At 42.5% G+C, this 24588-nt stretch overlaps 1 protein-coding gene across 1 annotated transcript; it reads left to right on the plus strand.

The window, feature by feature from the left end:
* The first annotated feature begins 1650 nt into the window (after positions 1-1650).
* On the plus strand, positions 1651-20043 carry slc35f4 (solute carrier family 35 member F4). Its single transcript, XM_061083282.1, has 7 exons — positions 1651-1867; positions 17320-17620; positions 17808-18027; positions 18105-18230; positions 18320-18512; positions 19143-19232; positions 19808-20043. The coding sequence occupies exons 1-7, from the start codon at positions 1651-1653 to the stop codon at positions 20041-20043; spliced, it is 1383 nt and encodes a 460-aa protein (XP_060939265.1).
* Positions 20044-24588: the final 4545 nt, after the last annotated feature.

The raw sequence follows: 24588 nt of genomic DNA on the forward strand, positions 1-24588 counted from the left end.
TATTCTAAAAGGGAAAGAGTGAATGTGCTGAAAACAGAAATGACGTTTGTGGCCCACATGTAGAGAGGACAGTGAACCAGGGCCTGAGACACCTGGGACACATCTGAGCCTCTCAAACGCACATATACACATATATTGTTATTGTGAACAACACATGGAAAAATCACTGAGGGGTCAAGACAGGGGCGGATCCATGGGGGCCCTGGAATCTGATTGGCCCCTGAATTGCCCCTAAAACAAGAGAGGGACTTATTAGCAATGTAACAATAACTATGACAATTTTCAAAATTCATTCAATGATGTGTGGCTTTGTTCAAAGCTGTAGAGCTAACAGTAAAGAAGGAATGACTTAAATGCGCATCTTACTGAATCAGGAATTGTACATGGACATTGGACATGTAAATTGGCCCTCTGTGGCCCCTTTATGGCCCCTGATTTAGAAAAAGCATAGGTCCGCCACTGGCTACAGCATTAGTCCACAGATATCAGAGAGTAAAGCAGTTTCTGGAGGCTGAAAATAGATACGTCCACTGAATACCCCTTACCTTCAACCTTACTTCCAAACATGAGAGAGAACCAGTGGTAGCCTTCAGTTGTCGTAAAAACGCAAAAGGTGTTTCGTTTGTCCGGTCTGCGCTACTGGTAAAAACATGCCGGCCTGCCTAAAGAAGTCCCGCTCCAAACGTAAATATAAAGTAGTTAAATACAAAGGGCTCATTCTAGGGTAAACAAATCAACAATTTGTAAAATTTTGTTGAACCACACTATAGTGAAAAACGTCACTGGGATTATTTTGCATTCAATTTCTGCCAATAGATCCCTTTCACCCAAATCTAGGTCTAGATCAGAGGTCTTCAACAGGGGGTCCGCTACCCCTAGGGGGTCCGTGGAGGTACTGCAGGGGGGGTCGCGAAATTTTAGCTTGAGACAATTTTTTTCCAAAATTTTGTTTTCCAAAAATTTAAATGACCCTGTCTCTTCTACATGTATGTTTAAAATAAAAACATGAATCTGTGAATTATTGTAATAGCTCAGTGTTGTATGCAAGATGTATGTTTATAAAAGGCAGTGGCATGGCCAGCCTGTACCTTGCACGTGTATAAATTAAAAACATGAATATATGAAGCCGTGTTATATTTGAATAGTTTAGTATTGAATGCACAATAACAGGGTAGCTATGTTAATACATGACACTAAGCCCAGTTTAATATAAAACACAATTTCATACAATATTTATAGGTTGGGGTCCCTGCTCCATCTCTCCAGCAGTTTGGGGGTCCTTGGCCTGAAAAACCTTGAAGACCCCTGGTCTAGATAATGCATGTTTGAAAGACGCCAGACACGATGACAGACACCATGTTTCTACGCACTTGTTTTCATGCAGGTTCATTTATGCCCCCCCCCCCCCCCCCCACAGGTAGACAGCATGTGACAGTAGTGACACGCCCCCTAGTGTCTCAGGCGTGCCAGGGCTCCAGGACTTTGATAACCTTGCTGTGTGTCCGCGAGCTTCACTGAGGGAGTGTGCCCGTGTCTCTGGATGTCCTCCTCCCGCAGCTTCACTACGTGTTGATGCAGCCCGGAACACATGGTGACCGGGGCGCATCCGTCCTCCGGCTCCCCGCTGATCTCTGCCCGCTCGGACCCACGATGATAAGCACCGAGAGCCCCGGAGGAGGAGGAGAGGACGGAGGAGAGCCGCCCTGCATCCGGATGGATCCTCTGAGCAGCACCCACCTGCCGGGCAAGGCGACGCCGACCGGCGGCAGCCCCAAGGTGACGGCGAACGGGGTGCCCGACATAGAGGACCGCATCCTCAGGATCACCGGCTACTACGGATACAACCCGGGCTACTCCAGCCACAGAAGTGAGTGAGAGAGAATGACAAGAAAGTAGAGTGATGGATGTTCCAGTGTGGGTGTCAAGGTGTGAGGATTAAGAGAATACAGTTTAGTGAGATGTTAAAACGTGTGCGTGTGTGCGTGCATGGGTGCTATCAGGGGATTTAATGATAATAAAGAAAACAAATGGTGTTAGTGTGTTAAGTGTCAGCGTGTGTGTGTGTGTGTGTGTGTGTGTGTGTGTGTGTGTGTTTTTGCGTGTCCGAACAATGCACGCATCCTCCTCCCTTCCAAATGAGTTGTCATTTTAATTAGGCTATTGCAAAATCCACCGCTCTCACAAACTCAGCTAACAGGCCTGTAATTATGGTATTATGGAGCAGCATGATGTCGATCACTGCCACAACTAGCTGGAGGCTGAGTGATGCTGCACAGGTCCATCCATCTGTGACACACACACACACACACACACACACTCACTCACACACAGTTTGTCTGCGAGATTTCAGAGGACATTACTTTGACTTTCATGGAGACTTACTCTGACCTTAACCATAGTTACGACCTAAACCTAAACCTAAACCTAAGCCTCAACCAAACCTTAAAACATCACTTCACATCCCCATAATGTGACTGTTTTAACAGATTAATGTCTCCATGACACACACACACACACACACACACACACACACACACACACACACACACATACACACAAATTAATTAAGACTTCGTATTCACTTCCATATATTGTGGATATGACCATGACCAATACAAGCCTAACCCTAACCTTGACATAACAACGATCCACATATTACCATTAACATTAACCGGGATTTCAGAAATTATTTATTTTTAGTTTTGCCTAGTTAGGACCAGGCTTTGGTCCCCATGAGGCCTACTGGTCCTGTCAAGGTCAGTGATAATACTGGAAAAGGTTCTAAGAGGTAACAAACATTTTTACACACACACACCCACACACACCCACCCACAAGGAGAGAAAGAAAACAAATGTAATACTTTGAGACAAGGCAATTACACTGCAAAGTGTGGCACACAAATTATGCAGGCATTTCAAATTACATTTGAGACTACATCTTTTAGACAAAAAACTGCCACGTTGGTGAATCTGTGCAAACAATCACTTCTGTGGCAGTCTCATCTTGGATTCCAAATGTCTTGATTAAACAATCAATTTCCCTGATGACAAATACCGCCGCTCCTCTCCTGATGTATGTGAACACTGCCAGCTGTTTCCCTGACGTGCATGAGATACGGCCACTCCTCAATACCGAACAGCTTCTCTGTCATTTTCATTTTGTCCGCGTGGTCTTGATTGGTGGAGCCATACTCTGAGTTTTGCTGACACAAAGACAATGGCTGGGAATGGAGCAGAGAGCTGATCATGCTTTTTTTCTTTCTTTTCGGGAGATGATCTTTAAAATCTTGCCCTCCAGCCCTTTCTCGGTGTGGCCGTTGCCAGAAGAATTATGACAGAAGAAAAAGAGGAGCGATTGCAATGCTCTCTGCTCTTTTTCTTCTTCAACAAATGCTTTATGGTAATAAAGTTAGGTGTGGAGAGCAGGAATTTATAACCTCTCTAGCATCAAGGCGTTGTATTAGGGACAATACTTATCTGCTTTATATTCAGCCTGTGCATTATATATCTTCATCATTAATCGTGAGGATGAACCTGCACTTATCTTGAATAAATCACCCTGAAATATAAGCGGCCATCTACATCTATATGTGACCTTCCTGTGTTTCACATGCAGATACACTTCACCACAAATACAATTGATCTTGTCACGCAAGCTCCCCAACATCTCCCTCTGGCAGTTACATAAAAGAGTAACTATAAAATTCATGACGTAGAAACACACGTAGAGGAGCGAGCTGCTCTCTTGATGTCGTGACTTGTTTGAATTTCCCTCCGGGAACAAATAAAGTTGATTTGAATGTGACATTCCTCCACAAATCTACGACCTTGGCACCCTGTGACACAATGCACCAAAACTCTCAAAGGAAACGTGAGTATGCAAATCCAATCACAAATCACCAGTTGAGGCGTTTGGGTTCTGTTTTTTTAACTGAGAGCACCTCAGTGGATTTTACGATGGAGGCTGAGTAGAGAGGAAATGAGTCTGTCTCTCATTAACAGCCTCATTTGCAGGGTGACAGTTGCAGCAGATTAACCATGAATGCAATCAGACACTTTCATTTGGGAAACACTTTGATTAACAGGGGGCGCCCAGAAATTAAAATGGAAAACAGATTTGGCATTTTTGAGCAGTTCAAGGACCTTTGATACAAAGGCAATTAAATGTAACCCAGACATGGTTTTTGGCTGAGAGTCAAAATTAGGATAATTAAGTTCTATAATCAGGCTTGTTTTTACTAATTCTGTGACGGCAGTTGAAAATACGACAACGAAGTGAGACGGAGCCCATTTCTGTCCATTAGTGAAGTTCTTATTTTAATGATGCTTGTGTGATAGTGAATATTAATGAACTTTATTTGAATTGCACTTTTCATTCACTTTTGCATATTATGCGACAAAAAGAACAGATTAGAAGAGTATATAGGTGTTAAAAATATAAAATATATGGACATAAAGTGTTAGGTTAAGATTACAATAAAAGGAGTTTAAGAAATTAAAAGCTCGATCATAAAATGTTTTAAGCACATTTCTAATATGTAGGAGGAGTTTGTTCCAAATCTTTCGGGCATTATTACAGAAAGCTGTTTCACCGTATTTTTGATTGTGTTCAGCAAGTTTGTAAATATCAACATATAGCCCGTTAAGGCAGATAAGATAATATCGTTCTCAATAGAGCTATAAAAGTGATTCAACTAATTAAGTGATTAAAATACTTTTAAGTTATCATTTTGACATTATACTTATTTTGGCTTCTCAAACGTGAAGATTTGATGTGTTTTTTTTTACAGTAAACTGAATATTCTCGAAATACACATCAAAGCTTCAGGAGGTTATACGATTGATTACTGTAGAAAATCATAGACTGAATAATAGAGAAAATGAAAATAGCCGTCAGCTACAGCCCAAGCTCTCAGCATCCAGGCCTCTAGCTGTCCCCTGCCTGCTGTGTACTCTAGGCGAGTAAAATGAAAGATGTGGTCTATGATGGGATTTTCCGTATAAGGAGCAGGTGTGGATTGTAATAGCTTCTATACTAAGCTTACATAGCCATCGGCGAGCGGAGAGGTTATTTGATTTGAGAGACATTTCCCATTTCCCTGATAAAATATGCCATCTGTAGCCCTGTGTTCGTCCATCTACCCGTCCAATGATTTCTCCGCCTGCCACAGTTATCAGTGGATATTCCAGCTATTAAACATGCTATTACCAGTAATGTCAGCATGAAGAGGTCCAACTAAACTGCTCATCTACAAGCCCACCACCCTCTCCAATGTGTTATTTTTCTTATTCTCAGAAAGAAGAATGTGAAAAGTCACAGTTTCACATTTTGTTTTACGCGATTGTAAACTTTGAGCTGAGAATCACATGTCCCTCAGGGTGGGAAGTATTCTTTTCCATAAAGTGTGACGAAGACAAAGGAGCCCGTAAATAGAACAGTGGGCTCATCCTGCCAAGCCTATGGGGTAATGATATATTTAGTAAGATCCTGTTGCCAGTTTGTTATTATTGCCACTCGCCATCTGCGGTGTATGAGAAGATGCCTCCGAGGGGGACTGTGGACTACATTTGGGGACAGGGTCTGAGATGTAATCCATACTGTACAGTTATGATATAATGGAATAAAAAGAACAATAACCTTCTAAAAAAAGACAAGGCAAGGGGCAATATTTCCTGCTGAATTGAAAGCAGCTGTAAGGGGAAAACGAACAGGATGAAGGAATGAAGTTGGAGATGGATAAGGATTAGAAAAGTCATACTGGTTTTTAATAAGTTAACATGTTAACAGCTGTATTGCCATCACCGAATCTAAACTGTCCTAACAATAAGGTGGATTATAGGCCTACAATAGATTATATGTGGAATTTCTGTATTGGACTAATATGTCAGAACCTGATCTCGTCTAATGACTTTGTTTCTTCCTAAAGACGCTTCAGTACTCAACCTAAGGTCCTATATAGATGCCACAGAGAAAAGAGGACTCTCTATTATAACACAAATGTGTGGTGAATTCTTATTCTTATCTTATTCTATGTCATTCTGGGTAAAGAGGTCTTATAATAAGATAGTGAAATAGAATAAAACAAAAGTAGCCAAATAGATTCAAACCGTTAAAATCTCTGTACAAGTACCACGGCCATAAACACCAGCATATTGGAAAAGCATCTGCGGCTTCTGCTGCAGCAGATAATAATTGTATGTGCGTAGTCAATGTTTCCTCAGCATCTCCCGGGAAGCCATTACCAAAATTTGCTGTGTATTATTTTGAATAGATAATAGCTGTCTGTGAGGCTGGCACGCTCCCTGCTGAAGTAAACTAGGTGTAGCACAGGAGACGTGACAGCTACTGGTAGTGGCACTCACACCCAGCCCTGTACCTGTGTTCAGTGCTGACATGACAGTGAGACAGCGGCACAGCCAGGCACTCAGGGAAATTATGAAGGAAAGGGAACAGTTTACCATAATGCTGAGTTTGAATGCACTTTAGTTGAAAGAAAACAAGATGCACAAATGCTGTTGCTTGTACTGATTGTCAATTCACTTTGCACTTCCAAAACCATCCATAGCCATTGTTAACAGCAGGTGAATCTTGACTTTCCTCCTCAAGCGTGGCCTCAGACGTTCTGTATACGCACGCACTTATTTTGGACTGTCCCGTTCCCATGCCCGCTCTCTCTGTGCTATTTATAACCAGCCCGGCGTCGAATGGGATATGAGCTTTGCTTGAACGACTGCTGGAGTGCTGTTAGCCTCACATTCTCCTGGGGGAACGAGCCAAAAACACCCGGCAAGTAATGGGTGCAGATGTTTCTCCCCAGGAGCTGCAGAAGTGCTGACCTGTGTTCATGCACATAGCTCTGAATGTGTTGTGGTGCTGCACGTTTTTTTGGCTGGCTCCAGCAGTTTGCTTCATGGATGAGATGAATTTCATGTGAGGAACTTTTCTGTTGTCTTAAAGTGTCATTACATAATATGTGAGTACAATGTGTGTGGCTGGTCTTTCCATCAGGCTGAGCACCCAACATTGGTCCTGTCAGCAGTATCACACTGCCCTCTAGTGGTTCTATAATCCTACAACAACAACAAAGTGACCTTTACACTGGAAAGGAAACGTCCGTCTTTTTCTAATTACTACCCTACATGTGTATATCATCAACTCACACATTTAATTTAACATGTGTCTGCAGTGGTTCACACACAGAGGCTGTAAGAAAGAAGAAGGTTGTGTGTCTCCTGGACCTATTGCATCATGTACTGCAAACTGCCAGAGAGTGCATGCAAAGGGAAGCTAGCACCTGATCTTGTTATTCAAAGCAATTCTTAATATCGGCTATATATCCAGGGGGACATTTCATTTCAGCTAAACCCGTTAAAAAAAATATTGGCCAGCGCTTGGAGACCTGGGTCCCTGAGATTTCTGCCTTCATAGCTGATCAATATGGGCTGACAGGAATTAAATTAGTGTTGCTTAAAGCATTAACTCAAAACTGTCATTTGACAAACTCAGCAACAATTCGCTGGATTGCTGATTGGTATTTGAGTAATGTGATTGGTTGTAAAGTAACAGAACATGTTAAACCTCTTCCGTTAAGTGTCATCTCAGAGAGTTGTGTCACTGCATGTTCATATGCTGCTGTATGAAAATCCAATTTTCTAATTTGGATGTCATGTACAAGTTGTTTTTAATCAAACTGCCATAAACTGAATCCGGCAGTTCCAGGAAATATTCCAGCAGTGTGCAAGTTCGTTTTTTGGCAAACTATAGACTGCAAATTAAGATTGACGACGTGACTGCTCCCAAAAATTGAAGCCAAAACATCTTGATTGCCTCCTGGTGGCTGGCTGCAGTATAGGCCTTAAATCCTGCCTCCTCCATGTTAGTGAATGGGACATGGACCTCACTAAACAGTCAAAGCTCACATCCAGTAAAGTTTTCTCAAAGATTATATCTGTCATTTCATATCACATGATATAAATATATAGGTATATATACATGATATTAAGTGTTGATTTGTCTGGTAAGCTTGGTTTTAAAGAGTTATTTGATGTTATAAAAACACGGGGAATTGACAGCCGATCTTGATTTGTCAGGCGCATATATCATAGGACCTTGTTACCGAGGCTCCATCTGCTGATCACTATTCTGCAGACTCTGACATACAAAATATGCAACTGTTCACATGTTAAACTACAACCAGTACCAAATAATACTATAAATCCACATGGAGAAAAACTTGCACCAGGGGCTCCCCCTATCAAGCAAATTCAGTCTGTCCTGTCAAAAGTTCATAAAATCCAGACATCACTGTGATTAGTTTTCATGTCTGTGCATTATCTAACATTGTTTCTAAAGGACATGTTGCTGTTGAGCATTACAATCGCACTTTTTCAGCGTTTTCAGAACCTCAAATTTTTCATCTGCAAATGTATCGAAACCTCATCACATCAAAGTGGAGCTGAATGCATTGCAAGAGGCCACAAAGGATAAGTAAGCACAGGTTGGTGTTATGGTGGTGGTGTGTTTAGCGCGGTTGTTTGTTGAATCCCAGCTTGACTATGTCTGGGGCCTTTCTGTGTGGAGTTTGCATGTTCTCCCCAATGCTGATGGGTTTGTCCAGGTTCTCCAGCTTCCTTCCAAGACATGCAGATTGGGGTCAGGTTGTTTGGAGACTGTAAACTGATGTGTAAAGTGAGAATGAATGATTGTTTGTCTCTGTATGCTGGCGGAGAGGAGTGTGATAGTGTACCACCCCTCTTGCCTAATGTCAGTTGAAATTGGCTCCAGCTCCCCTGGCAGCCCTCAAATCTATGTGGTATGAACAATGGATGGATGGAAGCACAGGTTGAATTGGTAAAGTCTTATCAAGGAACATCCTCATGTATAGTGCACCTGTACTGCAATTCATCATATCTACCACTAGGTGTCCTCATCTTCTAGTGTTCTGACCACTTTGAGTTGATGATTCACATCTTGAAACATCTAACAACCAGACTTTTTCATTCAGAGGTTTTCTTGCCCACATTTCTACTGAAAACCGCATCCTCCTCTTCCTCTGTAGTCTCTGGTGCTGGTCCTTGTCGGGATGTGGTGGGTAACTGAGAGGGGCTGGGGACAAAGAGACTCGCACCACAAACTGATGAGTGTCTGTTCATCTAAATGACAAAAGAGCCTGAATGAGTTGGGTGCATCAGTGTGCACAGGACACTCACTGTTGCTATGGAGGTAAAGAGAGGGGATGCTGTATCATTTTCTGTTTTGATCAGTGGATGCAGCAACACCACTGTGTTACAAACACTAATTTTTCATTTTATTAGATACACCTAGATAAGTTATATCAAACTTAATACGGCTATTTCGGAGCTGTGGCTTGTTGTGCTCTTGAATTGCAGCACTAAATGTGATGTAGATGTGTGCTATAGCATCGATCTTGTACTCTGTAAAGCTTAAGTAAGATACCTAAAAAACAACATGTTGTCCCAAAAACGCTTGGTCTAATATTTGACATTGAACTGAAGCCTCCCTGCTCCAGATAGTTCTCTTAATCTGATGGTGATTAGCATCCTGGGCTCTGCTGACTAGATGGTTTGTCTGTCCCCTCCCTGTCTAGCTGTTGGCTCCACTCATCAGCAGAGCTATTTTTAAGTTTAACCCTCCTTGTCTCAGGGGATCCGTATACCCCCAGCTCATCCCCTGCTTACCCCTGACCAAACATTACTATCAGCCGCACTCCGCACACAAACGTTTTAAACACAGCTCCACCTCACGATATCGCGCTATTTGCATTTGTGTTCCAAAAATACCCTGCCACTCTAAAAAACAAAGAAAATTACCATAGTGTTACCTAAATGTGGCCCTGCATCATTTCCACTGTACAGCCCAAAAGTATCTGTGCTGTTATGTGCTCCTGCTCTCAACCTGAAGAATGCACAGGAAAATACTCTGATCTGCTCTCCTCTCTGTGGAGGAGCCAGATCTTTGGCTGATGAGCCCTGGAGAGTAGAGGCAGCCGAGAATGGAGGTACCCACGGTGATACTGATATAATGACAGAGATCCTGGACCAAACATGACTGCATAATAGCACTCGTTTCCTTCAGGACACTGCTCTCACTGCATTGCATGTATACTGTCGGGTGCTCTCTTTTTCTCAGGTCATAGCTCTGCTGTTCCTGGCTCGGCAGGTATCGATTTTTACCGAGGGTGAACGCTGCACAGCATAGGTTATATTAAGATTATATTACAGGCTGCCAGGCCTCCTGTGTCTGACCACATACACTAGATACTGATATGCCATTGATGTAAAGGCCCACATAATAATCGGGTCCATTATATCTTCAGATAGAAAAACCACAGCCGGAGATAAAATGGTCTGAGGGCTTTTCCTTGAGATGGAAACTCCTGACCGCAGACCCCAGGTTGACTCACATGACCCAGACTGACACTCCTCATCTCGGGTCCATATCAGCTGCTGATGGGAGGATTTCCCTTGACTGTGCAAAAGGGATAAAACAAGTATACATTTTAAGAAGGTAGCAGCATGATAACGTTAATATTTAATGTGAAAATGCACCACTAACAGTAAATGTCCAGCACAGCAGATTATACGTAAATATAAGGGAGGAAGTATATGAGTCAGAAGTTCTTACAGAAAGTCCAGTAATGAAGCATAAATGTGGTTCAGGCAGAGTCAGCAGGCTGATCGGCATCATCTGTGTCATTCATGATCCACAGCCTACAGCTCAGTCACTATAATCTTAAGCCTGATATGATCATGTCAATGCAGCTCAGCTCCCTCAACCATCGTGACATCAGTATATGCTGTTATTTGTTATCTTTAATTGTATGCCCTGTATATCTACCTGTGCCAGGGTGGTTATGTTTTCATGGGGTTTGTTTGATCGTAAGCAGAAAAATACAGAATTTTGAGGGGGCTGGGGTTCATTTTAGAGTGGATACAATTTTTTTTACTTAATGTAACGCGGTGAAATATTATGTCGGCCTTGGAGGGGATTGTGCTCTCTGAGTGGCCTTCTAGTTATTAGGTGGGGTTAGTCCCAGTTTCTGCTCTGACTCTTTGACATGCAGGTCCTTTTCTGTCAAATCCAATTCTACAATTTACTATAACATTTCATTTCAAAGTGTCAAGTTATTGATTGGGTTTAGGTTGATTGGAAACTCTAGGGTGAACCCCGGCTATCGTCCAAATGTCAGATTTTCTCCAGCTCCCCCCAAGACCCTCAAATGAAAAGCTGTTTAGGAAATGGATGGATGATTATAGTAGACATTAATGTTATTTATCAGGTTCTACTATAGATTGAACTGCTACTTTAAACTTTATCTAAACAGTCTTCATAATGTCTGCATTGGCTACACAATCGTTGAGTAGAGTAGAATTAACCTCACCCCATAAAACATTTTTTAACAATAATGCCCTCATCCAAACTTTCACAATGGCCTCCACCTCTTGAGTATTAACTACTTTCCGACTCTTTCCGACAGATTGCTTGTTTTTTGATACTTTTCAGAAAAGGAGAATCAGTCCAGTAGCAGACAACTGGGGCCTGTTCAGATGCATGAGACTAGTTCTTAATATAAAGTTGATAATGTTGCTTTTAAGCTTAAAACTCTGGTTCAGCATCTTAAAATGTATGTAAAATGTGAGATTTGGATTACGCTCTCCTACATGCACACTCTGGAATATGGTGTCATCAGGTGGTGGTATAGGGTGTGTTGACATGCTGTAGTGGTGCGAGGTTTATGATGGTAGAGGGCTTCATATGCCTCTTGAAATGACCTCAGTGTGTGATAGAATGAGCATCTATTGCCATGAATTTGTGTTATGTGGGCAGGATAGTTTTTTAGAGCTCATCTGCAGCGCTGAAGGCGACAGGAGAGAGCTCTACTAATAATCCGACTCTTAAGGAGTAGTGAAGAGCTGAGGAGATAGAGCGGAGAGTAAGAAGACGGAGGACTAGAGTGTTTAGAAAGAGTTGAGGAGGGAAGAGTGAAGAGGAGAGCCTGGTCAGGTAGAAAGGGGATGGAAGGAGGATGGAGCAAAGGAGGGGGCAGCAGCTAACGCAGCATAATTAGGCCGGGCTGCTTGGTTACCTTCCAAACAAAGCTGCTGATTTGTGGAGCAAACGAAGAGGAGGGGAGCAGCATAGTGAGACAGACAGAAAAGAGGAGGAGGAGGAGGACAGAGAGAGAGAGAGAGAGAGAGAGATGAGGGGAGTGATTGCACCATGCCACACACACTTGAAGCTCAGTCTCCCTTGGAGACAGTGGCAGCGTTGGATCACGGCATGACAGTGAAACAGTAGAGTCTCCACTTCACTGAGCTGTCTCCACCGAGCTGTGTCCCCATCCAGACAGACAGAGAGACACTGAGAGAAGCAGAGAGAGAGAGAGAGAGAGAGAGAGAGCAGCAGGAGGCCTAACAGTGAGAGCCCTGGGCTGGAGAGGAACGGAGAGTCAGGACTGGAGCGCTGGAAGAAGAAGACAGAAGAGTTGTCAGAGATCTGTGAGAAAGTTGAGGGAGAGCGCGGAGACAGAGTGGAGGAATCAGGAGTCTGAGGATGCACGTTGCTAACAGGAGGAGCTGCTGACCACACACACACACACACACACACACACACACACACACACACACACACACACACACACACACACACACACACACACCACACACACACCACAGGCACGCACGCGGCCCAGGGAAGGACAGTGTGTTGTGCCCCCAGTGGAGGATGAAGAAGCACTCAGCCCGAGTGGCTCCTCTCAGCTCGTACAGCACTCAGGTCCTGACCTGCCCCATCTCTGAAGGTAAACTGACGGACCAGAGCGGCCCGAGACGGTGTGTGTGTGTGTGTGTGTGTGTGTGTGTGTGTGTGTGTGTGTGTGTGTGTGTGTGTGTGTGTGTGTGTGTGTGTGTGAGTGTGAGTGTGAGTGTGTGTGTGCGTGTGTCTGTGTGTGTGTGTGTGTGCGTGTGTGTGCATTGGCATGAACCGAGTCATCGGCAGCACCAGATCAGACAGGCTGCTTCCAACCATTGAGTAGTTAATTTTAACGACCAGCACTTACATGGTTTCCCATCAGGCACGTGCAGGGAATTGTCAATGAGTGAACGAGATATTAAGATGAAATACTACTGTTAAATCTGAGGTGAATTTCATTCACGTGTCATTACAGGAACTTAAATTACAGAAAAATAAACACAAAGCAGTTAGGTGTTCTCTCAGACTTCTTGACAGTTCTCTGGATGGCGTAAACACACATTTGTATCACTGCAGTTTCCAGTTGGCAGAGTAGAGAAGCACAAAGAGTTGACAGGAGGTGTAGTAGTTTGTGTTGTTTCTGGCTGCCCTGTGTAACCTGGCACTGAAAAACAAAGAAAAGGCCCAACAGCAGGCAGATGCTCCCACATCTGTTCACCTGCTCTTCCTTCATGTTGCATTCCAACTTTTCAGCATCCTCATCACTCAAAACCTAGAACATCACCTACCCCTCCACCCACACACACAACCACCTACCCACACCTCTTACTTTAGTATAAGAGATTAGGGAACGATACCAATGATCACTTTTTCATCAGCATCATCATCATTTTGGTTAAAGACTGTTTGACCCTGTAGCACAAGCCAACGTATGGCACTACAGACGTGACGGTGAGCTTCAAATTGAATGCAGCACGGCTCCATCCATCAGTGTCACCGCCGTGCAGCGTCAGTGGTGATGATAAAACGGAGGATAGATTGAAAAGGTTCGAGCGGTGTACTGCGGCACACAGAGAGGATAAGGGTTGTTAATGGACGCCTGTAGTGAATGATATATACGCTGTGGTTTCTGTGATGAAATGGCCCTTTAAAGCCTTGAAATATACTTTAAGCAGACTATGAATACAAATTTCTCAGAAACTAATGTATTTGCATATAGTAGTAATATAGGTTTAAAATGTATTGCCTGTGGCTCGTGTGTTTTTGCTTGTGTCAATTCCAATTATAGGTAGATGCTTTAAGTGGATGTTCTGGTCATATTTAGCCGTGTTTGTCTAGTGAGTCTATATTTTTAGAATTCAATTAGTACTTTTACATGAACATATTTTTATCACATAAACCTTTGGGATTTCAATTTTAACAAGCAAACCCAAAATGTATTATACCAGGTTTTAAGGAAACATCCCTGCTCTCTCCTTTCCTTTTAGCAGCCCTGTTACTCAGCAGTAACACTGTGTGCGATGATAATATCATTTTGGCCACGGGAGCTGTTTTCATGAGGCAGGGGAATAGTAGAGTTATAATATTACTGCATCTTGGCACTAGATCAGCCTGTAGTGGCTCTCACTTCAGCAACAGAAGAGCCTGCATCCAACACTTAAAAAGCTTTATGTTCTGTCATCGCCATGAAGCACAAACCAGACTGCACGATGGACGAGGAGGAAGCAACACAAAAACAGCATAAAAAGAGCTGCTTCTCCTTTGCAGCCAAATCAGATCTCAGGTTTTTCCAGTTTGCAACCACCAGGCTCATTAGGTTGATTGAGAATCTTTGCTTTGAGAGAATGTAATTAGACCAAATCCCTCGATGATCCTGTAGAAACAAATCTGTCTCCCTGTTGAACATTTGGCTTCGCTGCATTCTGTAGACCTGCTCCCTGCTGGGGTGAAACGTTTAATCTGAGAGATTTTTGAGGTGATAGATCGACTAGAATAAACTGAATAGCTAAAGAGTCTGAATGATCCATGGCAGTCATCACACTTTCTAGATGCTAAAGGTTTTCATTGCTAGTTTAAAATGTGTTTTTTTTTATGGTCTCATGACCTCAAACACAACGATGAGGATAATCCAGTATTGCAGCAGTGGTGAAAAGTAACTAATTACATCTACTTGAATACAGTTAAATAAACTTGTACTTGAGTATTTTATTGTGTACTCCATTATTCTTTAACTCCAATATTTCAATTATGTTTGACAGGATGCATTTCAGATAAAGATTTTACATACAAACAACATTATTTGACAATGAAACACAATGTTTTTGAGATTTTTAAGACCAAACTTGTGGTTTCCATCTATTATGGGTTGTGACCTCTAACAGAAAATATGTGTAACGTCAGTGTAGCTTGTTGTGAGTTTGGTTTGGTAAAAAACTTGTTAAAAGGATGCAGCATGAACCAGGGAAGAATCCATTTAATTCATGCTCGGATCTGGATCAGGATCGAGGACTTTTTTTATCACTTTCTTCCACTTTGCAACATTTTTGGTTGATTACCCAGAGAATAATTTACGGATCTAGAATTAAGCATGCTCAGGGGTTAGAAAGTACCTCAACCTTAACCAGCCGCAACACTAAAGTACTACTTATACATCGACTCATGAGTATTAACAGTCTAATAAAATAATAATACAAATATATCAGCCACAGCTGCTAATTTTCCGCAAAACGTTTTTCTGATATTACTTTTGTACTTCAGCTCAGGTATAGGGTTTTAAATGCAGGTAATGCGAAATAAGGAGTATTTTTACATTGGGATTTCAGCATTTTTACTTAAGTAAAGAATCTGGCTACTTCTTCCACCTCTGCAGTGGGTGACTCTCAAACCTGTGACTTCATGTTCATTATTCTTTCTTTGGTGTAACAGCCACAGCCATAACGTCACTTTAACAGTTGTACTGGGTGTTCAGGCTGATCAGATCCATTTGCCAAGAATGTAGAGTTTCTTCTCTGACTGAATTCGGTGACCTTCCAGGAGGATACACCTATATCTGCTTCTTTATGATTAAAAGTTTGGTATTTAGTAAACAGGGGAACTACACTCATTAGATGGTAGAAAGTGGAATCTCAGTAACACTAGTTTAATGTTCTAACCAAAAACCTGTTACTTGATCAAAGGTTTTGTGTCCCAGATGCTGTGTTACAGTTTGTTTTGAGCAAAAAGGAACACAATCCCCTTGTTTTGTCATTGCCTGACGGAATGTGCTCCTATAGAGTGAAACACAACTTCCAGTGCAGTGCAGGGCTCTAGTGTCTACAGCAATGATGGAAATGGCAGAGCTTCACGTGCTGAGTTAGCAAAAGAGAGCACAGGCAGCAACACCCCGCACATGTCATCTGTTATGCCTGCCCTGGTGTAAACTGATCATGCTGTTGAAAGGTAAAGAACGGATCTGAGCTTTCGCTCACTCCGGAAATGCCCACACACACACACACACACACCCACACACACTCACCACTTGACATATTCTACAGTACAGTTAAGATCCAGCAGACATTCACTTCCGCAGTCCATTACGGCACTGGGCCAAATCTGCCATGCATCACTGGCATGAGATTAAAAGCCCACAATTTATTTCTGCAGCAGGAATGTACCGACAGTCAGAAGAGAGGTTGCCAAGGTTGACATGACTTTCTTGAAGAGTGTCATGTGGTTAGTTCTGCTCTCATCAGGTTTCTGTGCACACCTGGCCACGACGGTGCTGCATCATGAGGTGACAAAGATATTTATGACATGCACGGTCATGATCCTAACCCGACACATTTTTAACAAAGCTTGTCACATGTGTTTATGACGTTAGAGCAAAAAATGCAATCGGTGGATAAGATCCCAAAGGACCCCAGCCGCAGGCCTGTAGGATAGATTGTAGTATACGTATATACCACTAAAGAAAAAAAAAAAGAAATACTGAATATGCAAAGAATGGACAAAATATGTTTCCAGTGACATTTTGAAACTACCATGACAATCATACCTCTGCTAAGATCTCTCAGTCTCCTTAATTTCCTTATATGAATGAGTTCTTTCTCCAGTCATGTGCCACCCCTCCGGGAAATTTCATGGAAATCAGTTGAAAGGGTTTTGCATAATCCTGGTAACTACCAAACGAATACAAAAAACTAGAATGGCACTCAGTAGAGCGAATACCTTCACCCAGACCCAGGCGTTCCAAGTTTTTTTATCGAGATCAACGAGTTATTCTCTGAGAAATCAGCGAAAATGTCAAAATACTACTAGATTGCAATGTTAAATAAAGTTGATACAAATATTCCTGGATCCAAACCAAAATTAATGGGTGCTTCCCTGATCTATATCGAAGCCTTCCCCCAAGTGTTGTCGAAATCTAATAAGCATAATCACACACACAAACCAAAAAATGATCGGACAATTGTGAAAACATAACCTTGACAGAGATAATCAAATCTAAGCAAAGTTAAATTTGTCCAGCACATGGTTTAATATCTGTGATTCTCATTGGAGTTTGAAGAGACACTAGAAAACAAGCTACAGATGGTACAATCCACTTTCTTCCTCTTGTCTTTTATCAGGAGAGGATGGCTCCGAGTCTCATGCAGAGACACCAGGCAGTGAGACCAGCGCAGAGAGCCAGTCCAACCAGACCTGCAAAAACATGGCCCTGAAGGTGCTGGGTGGTCTGCTGGTGGTGCTGTGTGTGTCATCCTCCTGGGTGGGCACCACTCAGGTGGTGAAGCTGACCTTCCAGTCCTTCTCCTGTCCCTTCTTCATCTCCTGGTTCAGCAGCAACTGGAACATCCTGTTCTTCCCCATCTACTACTCTGGACACATGGTCACTACTCGAGAGAAGCAGACGCCCATACAAAAATTCAGGTAATTTGCCTACAAGATCAAAACTTCATTTAAAAAAAATGTATGTTACCTTTCTAATTTTTGTCTAATCTCATTATGTTGTGTGTTGTTTTACTTTCTGTTAAGTCCTTTGTAAACTTAAGATAAGTTATAGATACGTCTGATACTACAACTTCCGTTCCCCTCCTGTGGTGTTTCTCTCTTTCAGGGAGTGCAGTAAGCTCTTTGGGGAGGACGGGATGACTCTCAAGCTTTTTGTTAAAAGAACAGCACCTTTTTCAATCCTTTGGACACTGACCAACTACCTGTACCTGCTGGCCTTGAAGAAACTGACTGCCACTGACGTCTCAGCGCTCTACTGCTGCCACAAGGCCTTCGTCTTCCTCCTGTCCTGGATCGTCCTCAAGGATCGCTTCATGGGCGTTCGGGTCAGTATGAAAACACCAAAACATTGCAAAATGATTCTAATGCAGATACTGATGTCACATAATCTCTACCCTTGCAGATTGTGGCAGCCATAATGGCCATCACGGGTATTGTCATGATGGCCTATGCTGACGGTTTCCACGGTGATTCCTTTGTGGGCGTGGCGTTAGCTGTGGGCTCAGCCTCAACATCAGCTCTATACAAGGTCAGGCTGCAGGTCGAAGGGTGTTTGATTGTCTTTTAATACTCGTACAGTCACTCACATGTATTGTCTGTTTTCTCCTCATTAACCAGGTGCTGTTCAAGATGTTTCTGGGCAGTGCCAACCTGGGAGAGGTGGCTCACTTCCTCTCCACCATGGGCTTCTTCAACCTCATCTTCATCTCCTGTGTGCCCCTCATCCTCTACTTCACCAAGGTGGAGCACTGGGGCTCGCTGTCCTCACTGCCCTGGGGATACATGTGTGGACTGGCAGGACTTTGGCTGGGTGAGAGTGCTTACACATCTTCGAGTGGGAGGGTCATGGCTCCATTCATGTGTTTCCATCGACAAGGCACAGCAATTGTTTGTTTTTTCTTTAGTAATCTAAAGTAATGTTCACATATTGTTTCCCACACCACATTTCTCATATCTGAGTCAACTTCACCATACACACAGGCTTTCAAACACAATAAAATGTGCAATAAAGCCTATGGGAGATACGTCAAAAAAATTCACATTATCTCAGCTACATATTGGGGTATGTTGTACCGTACAGTGGCTGATAATACACCATCATCCTATAAAAACATATTTAAGCCAGTTTAATCAGATTGTTTTGCCACGTCATAAATACCTACCCCTAGATAATAAGAAAAATGCCTTATGTTACAATGTATAAAAAAGTGATGAAAAGATTCCGGCACCAAAATATTATAGATTCTTCCTTGGCCTGTGCCCCAGTGAAAATCCGTTAAGTTTTTTTTGTTTGTGTAATCATGCTTACAAACAAACACACAAACCAATAAACAAAACAAATGATTCACAAATACATTTGTAAATCCCCTGAATGATTAACTGTTTCACTTCTAATTCAATTGTTCGTCAGTGTTTTCAACTTCTTTCATGTCTTTTACAGTGTTCAACATCTTGGTACACGTCGGTGTGGTGCTGACCTACCCCATTCTCATCTCCATAGGAACACTGCTCAGTGTGCCGGGCAATGCAGGTACGGTTTCTTAAATATTAATAACTATTACCGCCAATTCACCTATTCTTATTTCTTTATTGTTGTGCTTGAAAATAAAAATGGTTGTAAAATGGGAGTGAGTGGTTATTACGGATGCTGTGGTTTGGTATTGAGAGGTCAGCACTTCGGGCCACTCTAGCAAACAGATGACGCAGCGAGTCTGGCTCTCTCATCCTGGAAACCCAATCATCAATGTGCCTCAACAGACCCTGCAACTCTTCTCTCGCTGAGGGAGGATCAGGTTGCCAAGGCGACACTAAATGCCTGCAGACACTTTTTTTTTTTTTTCTTTAACCATGATGGATTGTATGAAGGTCAGTGGGTTATGCCAACTTGTCCCAGGGCTCCAAACCGCAAAGACACAGAGGATGAAGTGGATCGCTTGTGCTCATTATAAGCCGCATTTGCTGCACTCATCCCCTACAGCCACAGAGTCCTGTGGTTTATCTTTTACTTGATGTAATTAATCTCAATTTGTTTTTGTCTCTCTCTCCCATCTTCTAACCCACCCTGCTCTCCGGCTCCCTCCTCTTGTCTTCGTTCACCCGCTGCAGCCGTAGATCTTCTGAAACACGAGGTGATGTTCAGCGTGGTGCGCCTGGCAGCCACCTGCATCATCTGCCTGGGCTTCTTGCTCCTGCTGCTGCCGGAGGAGTGGGATTCGGTCACGATGCGTTTCCTGGCCACCATCGCAGACAAGAAGTCGGAGGAACATGGCGAGGAGCTCACGGAGTCCAGCGTCCACACTCGCAGTCGGGCAAACGGCACCGTCTCCATTCCCCTGGCGTGACGCGGTCGTGACGACATGAGCTCTGCTAGGAGCCTCTGTTAACCAGTCATGAAGCTCTGTATGCTCCTGCCCCTCCATCACCCACCCAGCAGGTGTGGTGGGATGTTCAGTCCACATGGATCCACCGTGAGGAAGGAAGTATTGTCTTCAACTTTAAACTTCTCTCTGGAGGTGCATCTCTGTCTCCGTCACTTCATCGCAGGAGGAGAAATGAGAACATTTATGGAAAAGGTGGAAAGTGTAATTCTCTTTCCTGAAAAAATTTGCCACGCTCCTTGCACGCACCCAAACCAAGCGCTGACTTGCCTCCCCTGACCTACTCTGCAGACTGTATTCTGTGAATATAAATATTGGCAGGGCCAGTTTGGCTCATTCTTATATGTATATTTAAGATATTTAATTAGAGATGTTTCAATAAGAGTATACATTTTAAGCGCTATAGAATAGTATTATATCAAAAAACGGTTATTATACTATGTGTAATGTATAGAATCTTTTGGTTTTCTTAATAAAAGTTTAAAAACCTTCATTCACTGCAGCATATTACTAGTTTTAATCTTTTCTTGTATGTAACTTAAAAATATGTATTATTAAAAATAATCATATTTTATTATCTTTTTGTCCATCCACTTAATTTATTTGTTGCCCAAAAAGATTCAAATATGGTAGATCCGGCTGATAACATAACTGTAGTTTGCATTCACTTCAACATAAAAATGCAGAATAAACATAAAACCAAGACACATATTTTGATGATGGGTTTAAGGTAGGTTTAAGCTATGCTATTTATTTATAAATATAGCAGTGTACAACCCAAGCTGTCAACACCCTACTTGAAGTCCAAGAACCAAGGGGTGTGATTTATTAAATATTACCAATTTTAAGTGCATTGCATTGATATAGCAGCAATGACTGCAGAATTCCCCTCACTTGCTCTGTGCTGTGCGTAGCTTTCCATGGCACATATACACACACTGCAACCTGAAAAAGGTCAGAATGATTATTTCTACTATAATTAATGGTTGTTCACAGATATACACACAGTCTGTGTTAATAAGGCATTCCTATCTGGCTGGCAATGGAAAAAGCTCATGGGACCAGTTTGGCCTATTGGGCATAACACTGTGATACGTATTGACTTTCACTTAACATTGTGACAACACACACACACACACACGTACACACGTACACACGTACACGCGTACACATACATACACACTCACAGTCACTCTACAGTGCCGTTATGGTTGCTGAAGTACAGTCAGTGAGGTGAGACGTTTAATGAAGCATTTGCTGAGTTGACAGCTTCGGTGGCATTTTAACATACCAAAATGAGCTAGAAGAAACAAAGGAATGTGTAATGTTCAAATTCTAACTCCATCAGCAACTGTGTGGACGCAGATAAGAGACATTAAACACAAAGGGGTCTTATAAGATGCTGCTTCAGCCACAATAACAGATTTTAGTACACATTCTAATTCACTACTGAGACACTGGGGAGAGAGAGTATGAGCAGAAACTGAAGAGACTTACAACCCTCTGCTACGAGGTCTGGTCATATTACAGTTTAAATGCCAATCAGCAGCATTTGGTCCAAAAGGGACGAGCATTCAGCACTTTTAAACGGAACATGAGACAACTAATAGTGCTCCAAACAAGCTGAATAATTAAGAATATTAATAACAAGAGTTGACAGCCGGGCAAGCAGCTCTGTCAGACTTTACTTAGAGGCACTGCAGTGCTTTTGAGCTACTGCTGACATCAGCATGTTCCATGCATATGCTCAAAATGAAAATACTGTTTTTGTGTTGAACTGATGGAGGCCGTCAATGAACATTTGGTGCTTTAGCAATTCATTCTCTGGGCTCCACTTGTATCTGTACCGAATCTCACAGCAATAGCTGATGAGATTTTTTAATAATAAAAAAATATATGTCAACCTCATGGTGGCACTAAAGGAAAAGTCGTGGGATAAATATGCCATTACGATTCATCCTTGGGGCCACGAATGTCTGCAACAATCCATTCAACATTTGTTATGATAGCTCCTGATTCTAGCATGGCTTATTACCAACATTTTGTGTAGGGGCAGATAAAACTCCAACATGCACACTAATAACAGTGTTTGTCTTCTCCCTGTTGTCTTCTGGGCACTAGTAGAGTCACAGTTTTCACTCAGTTAATAACTTCCTGAAGAGCTGCTTCTCTCTTCAACCCTCTGGGCTCAGGAAAATACCAGGTCCCTTCAAGCATTAACTTGTGATTTACACAGAAACCTGTAGGGAGAGTTGCCATAGAAACCTTGCTCATTATAATGAGAAAGTCAAGTATGCAGGCAGGATCAAGTACGCATCAAGTCTTTTAACCATAACCAAAAGTGTTTATTGCATTTGTACTTTGGAACCAGCCGGAGATGCTTCAGGACAAAGTTTGGCAGTGGGGCAGATTGTGAAAGGGCCACTAGGATTGTTTGGAGGAAGCTGGAACAAGTGGGACCCGATGTTCAATTGAATTAGTGGGTGAAGTTATTCTGTAACTGAAAGATTTTTTGAGGAGAGTCTCAACAACACCAGCGATCCTATAGTGACAGAAGCTCCAGGTGAATGACGAGAAGGCAATGAAAAGGTGAGGTTATTTATCAATTAACAAACAACTTGAAGGACGGATCTCACTTGCACTGGACTTTAGTACTTTAGTGTGAGCCAGAGAGCAGAACAATGGGCTCCACAGGTTCCAGACCCAGGTTGCGTAAAGTGGCTCCATGTAATATTCCACGAGAAGAACGGGGTTCGCTCGAACCCCAATGGACCCTCCCTTGTCTGCCGGTCGCCCCGGAGCAGCCATCAGGGTCTTTGGGACGGAGGAAGACAACTTTACCTCCGCCGAAGCAGGAAATAACTCTTTCCTCACTTTCAGGTTAGTGGAAGTCTTAGTCATTTGTCTTTTTCTTTTCTTACTTATTAGTATATGCATGTGTGTGCTGTAAGACCCATGCTTTGCAGGAAGTCTCACACAAAGGCAAAGCAGCAATTCCAGCTGCCTAGTATCGTTAACTATAACAGTTTATTCTTGTTGCCTTATTCATATCAGAAGTTTCCCATCTGTTCAACCATGTCCTGGCACTCTGGCATAAATAGTTTTGCATTATTGCTTCAGACAGATTGTGAATTTTACCCAGACATCCCATCATTATCTCTCCTCAGGCACTGCGATCACTGGCTCCTCAAATTGGCCACACAGGCACTGCCAGTCAAATTGCCGTGGTAAAAAAAAGGGGGGGGGAGAAAAACTACCCCTTCTGACTGCCCCGATGTCTCTAAACTCGTGCTATTTTTAAACCCAATAAGCAATTTTGATGTTTGTTGTAGGGCAGGGACTGCAGAGATGGGGCTGTCCACCAGTTTTCTATAACCGGCCAGACAGGACACGCCGGCACCAGCAGTATGATTCAGGTAAATTATCAGGACCAAGAATGGAAGAGCTGAAGTGCATCTGTAGCATCAATAATTTAGATCAGACATTTTTATACTGAAGGAGAATTAAAGTGTGCAGCAGTGCTTAAGACAGAGAGAGAGAGAGCGAGAGAGAAAGGGGAAGGGTGGGTGGAGATGAGGCATAGGGAGAAGGAGAGAGCGAGAGTGGGCAAGAGAGATACAAATTCAGCATTGGAGTGTGGGCCATTCCTGTCCCAGTGGATCTGATTAAAGTGCCGGTGGAGTGGAAAGTAGGGTGGTTCTGCAGCCATGACCGCTCCTCAATGGGTTCTATTTTCAGGGTACAGGGAATAGAAAAGCCCCCTCTATTAAATACACAGAGAATCGGACACAAAGGAAAGTATGGATGGTCACATGATTATTTTGGGTTTTCTCTGAATCCACTTCTGTCTATGGGACAGATGTTTACAGAATCACAAATCCAATCAATTTCATAGTATTACTTAATTATAAGTACATACGTCTTATCAACAAAATGCACTTAAAGAACAGGCACGTGCTGCAAAAAGTTGACTAAAATTACTGGAGCACAAACCTCCACCAAGGCCCAACAGTCCACTTAAATTAAATCAAACCGCTGAAAAGTCCGAACACTCATAAATATCAGTTCCTAAATGTGACTGAAATTAGTGAGAAAAACTAACAATGTTAAAAAAATTGGTTAGTGATAAAATAAATCCTGGATTCGTCCCCAGATCGGATCTTAACCATAATTTAAAGGGTGCTTCCCTGACTGTTACTGCCCAAACAAACCATCAGACAAAAGGACAGGGGTGAAAACATAACCTCCTTGGTGGAGATAATCATCTGAGGTGAAACAAATCAAAGACATGTGTAACATGACAAAGGGCCTCAGCTTTCCTGTAAAGGGTTACAAGTCAAAGTTAGGACACCTTGATTTAATTGATGTTTTTTGTGTTTGATAAGGACAAAGTAAAGTTAAGTAAGATACATATAGTGGACAAAAGATTTACTTTTATTATTAAGAAAACATCAGTAAATGTAGTTACTTTCTACCACTGGTTTCTAGGGAGGATTTCTGGATGCCCAG

The sequence above is a fragment of the Limanda limanda genome, chromosome 12, assembly GCF_963576545.1.
Source record: "Limanda limanda chromosome 12, fLimLim1.1, whole genome shotgun sequence".
Lineage (NCBI taxonomy): Eukaryota > Metazoa > Chordata > Actinopteri > Pleuronectiformes > Pleuronectidae > Limanda > Limanda limanda.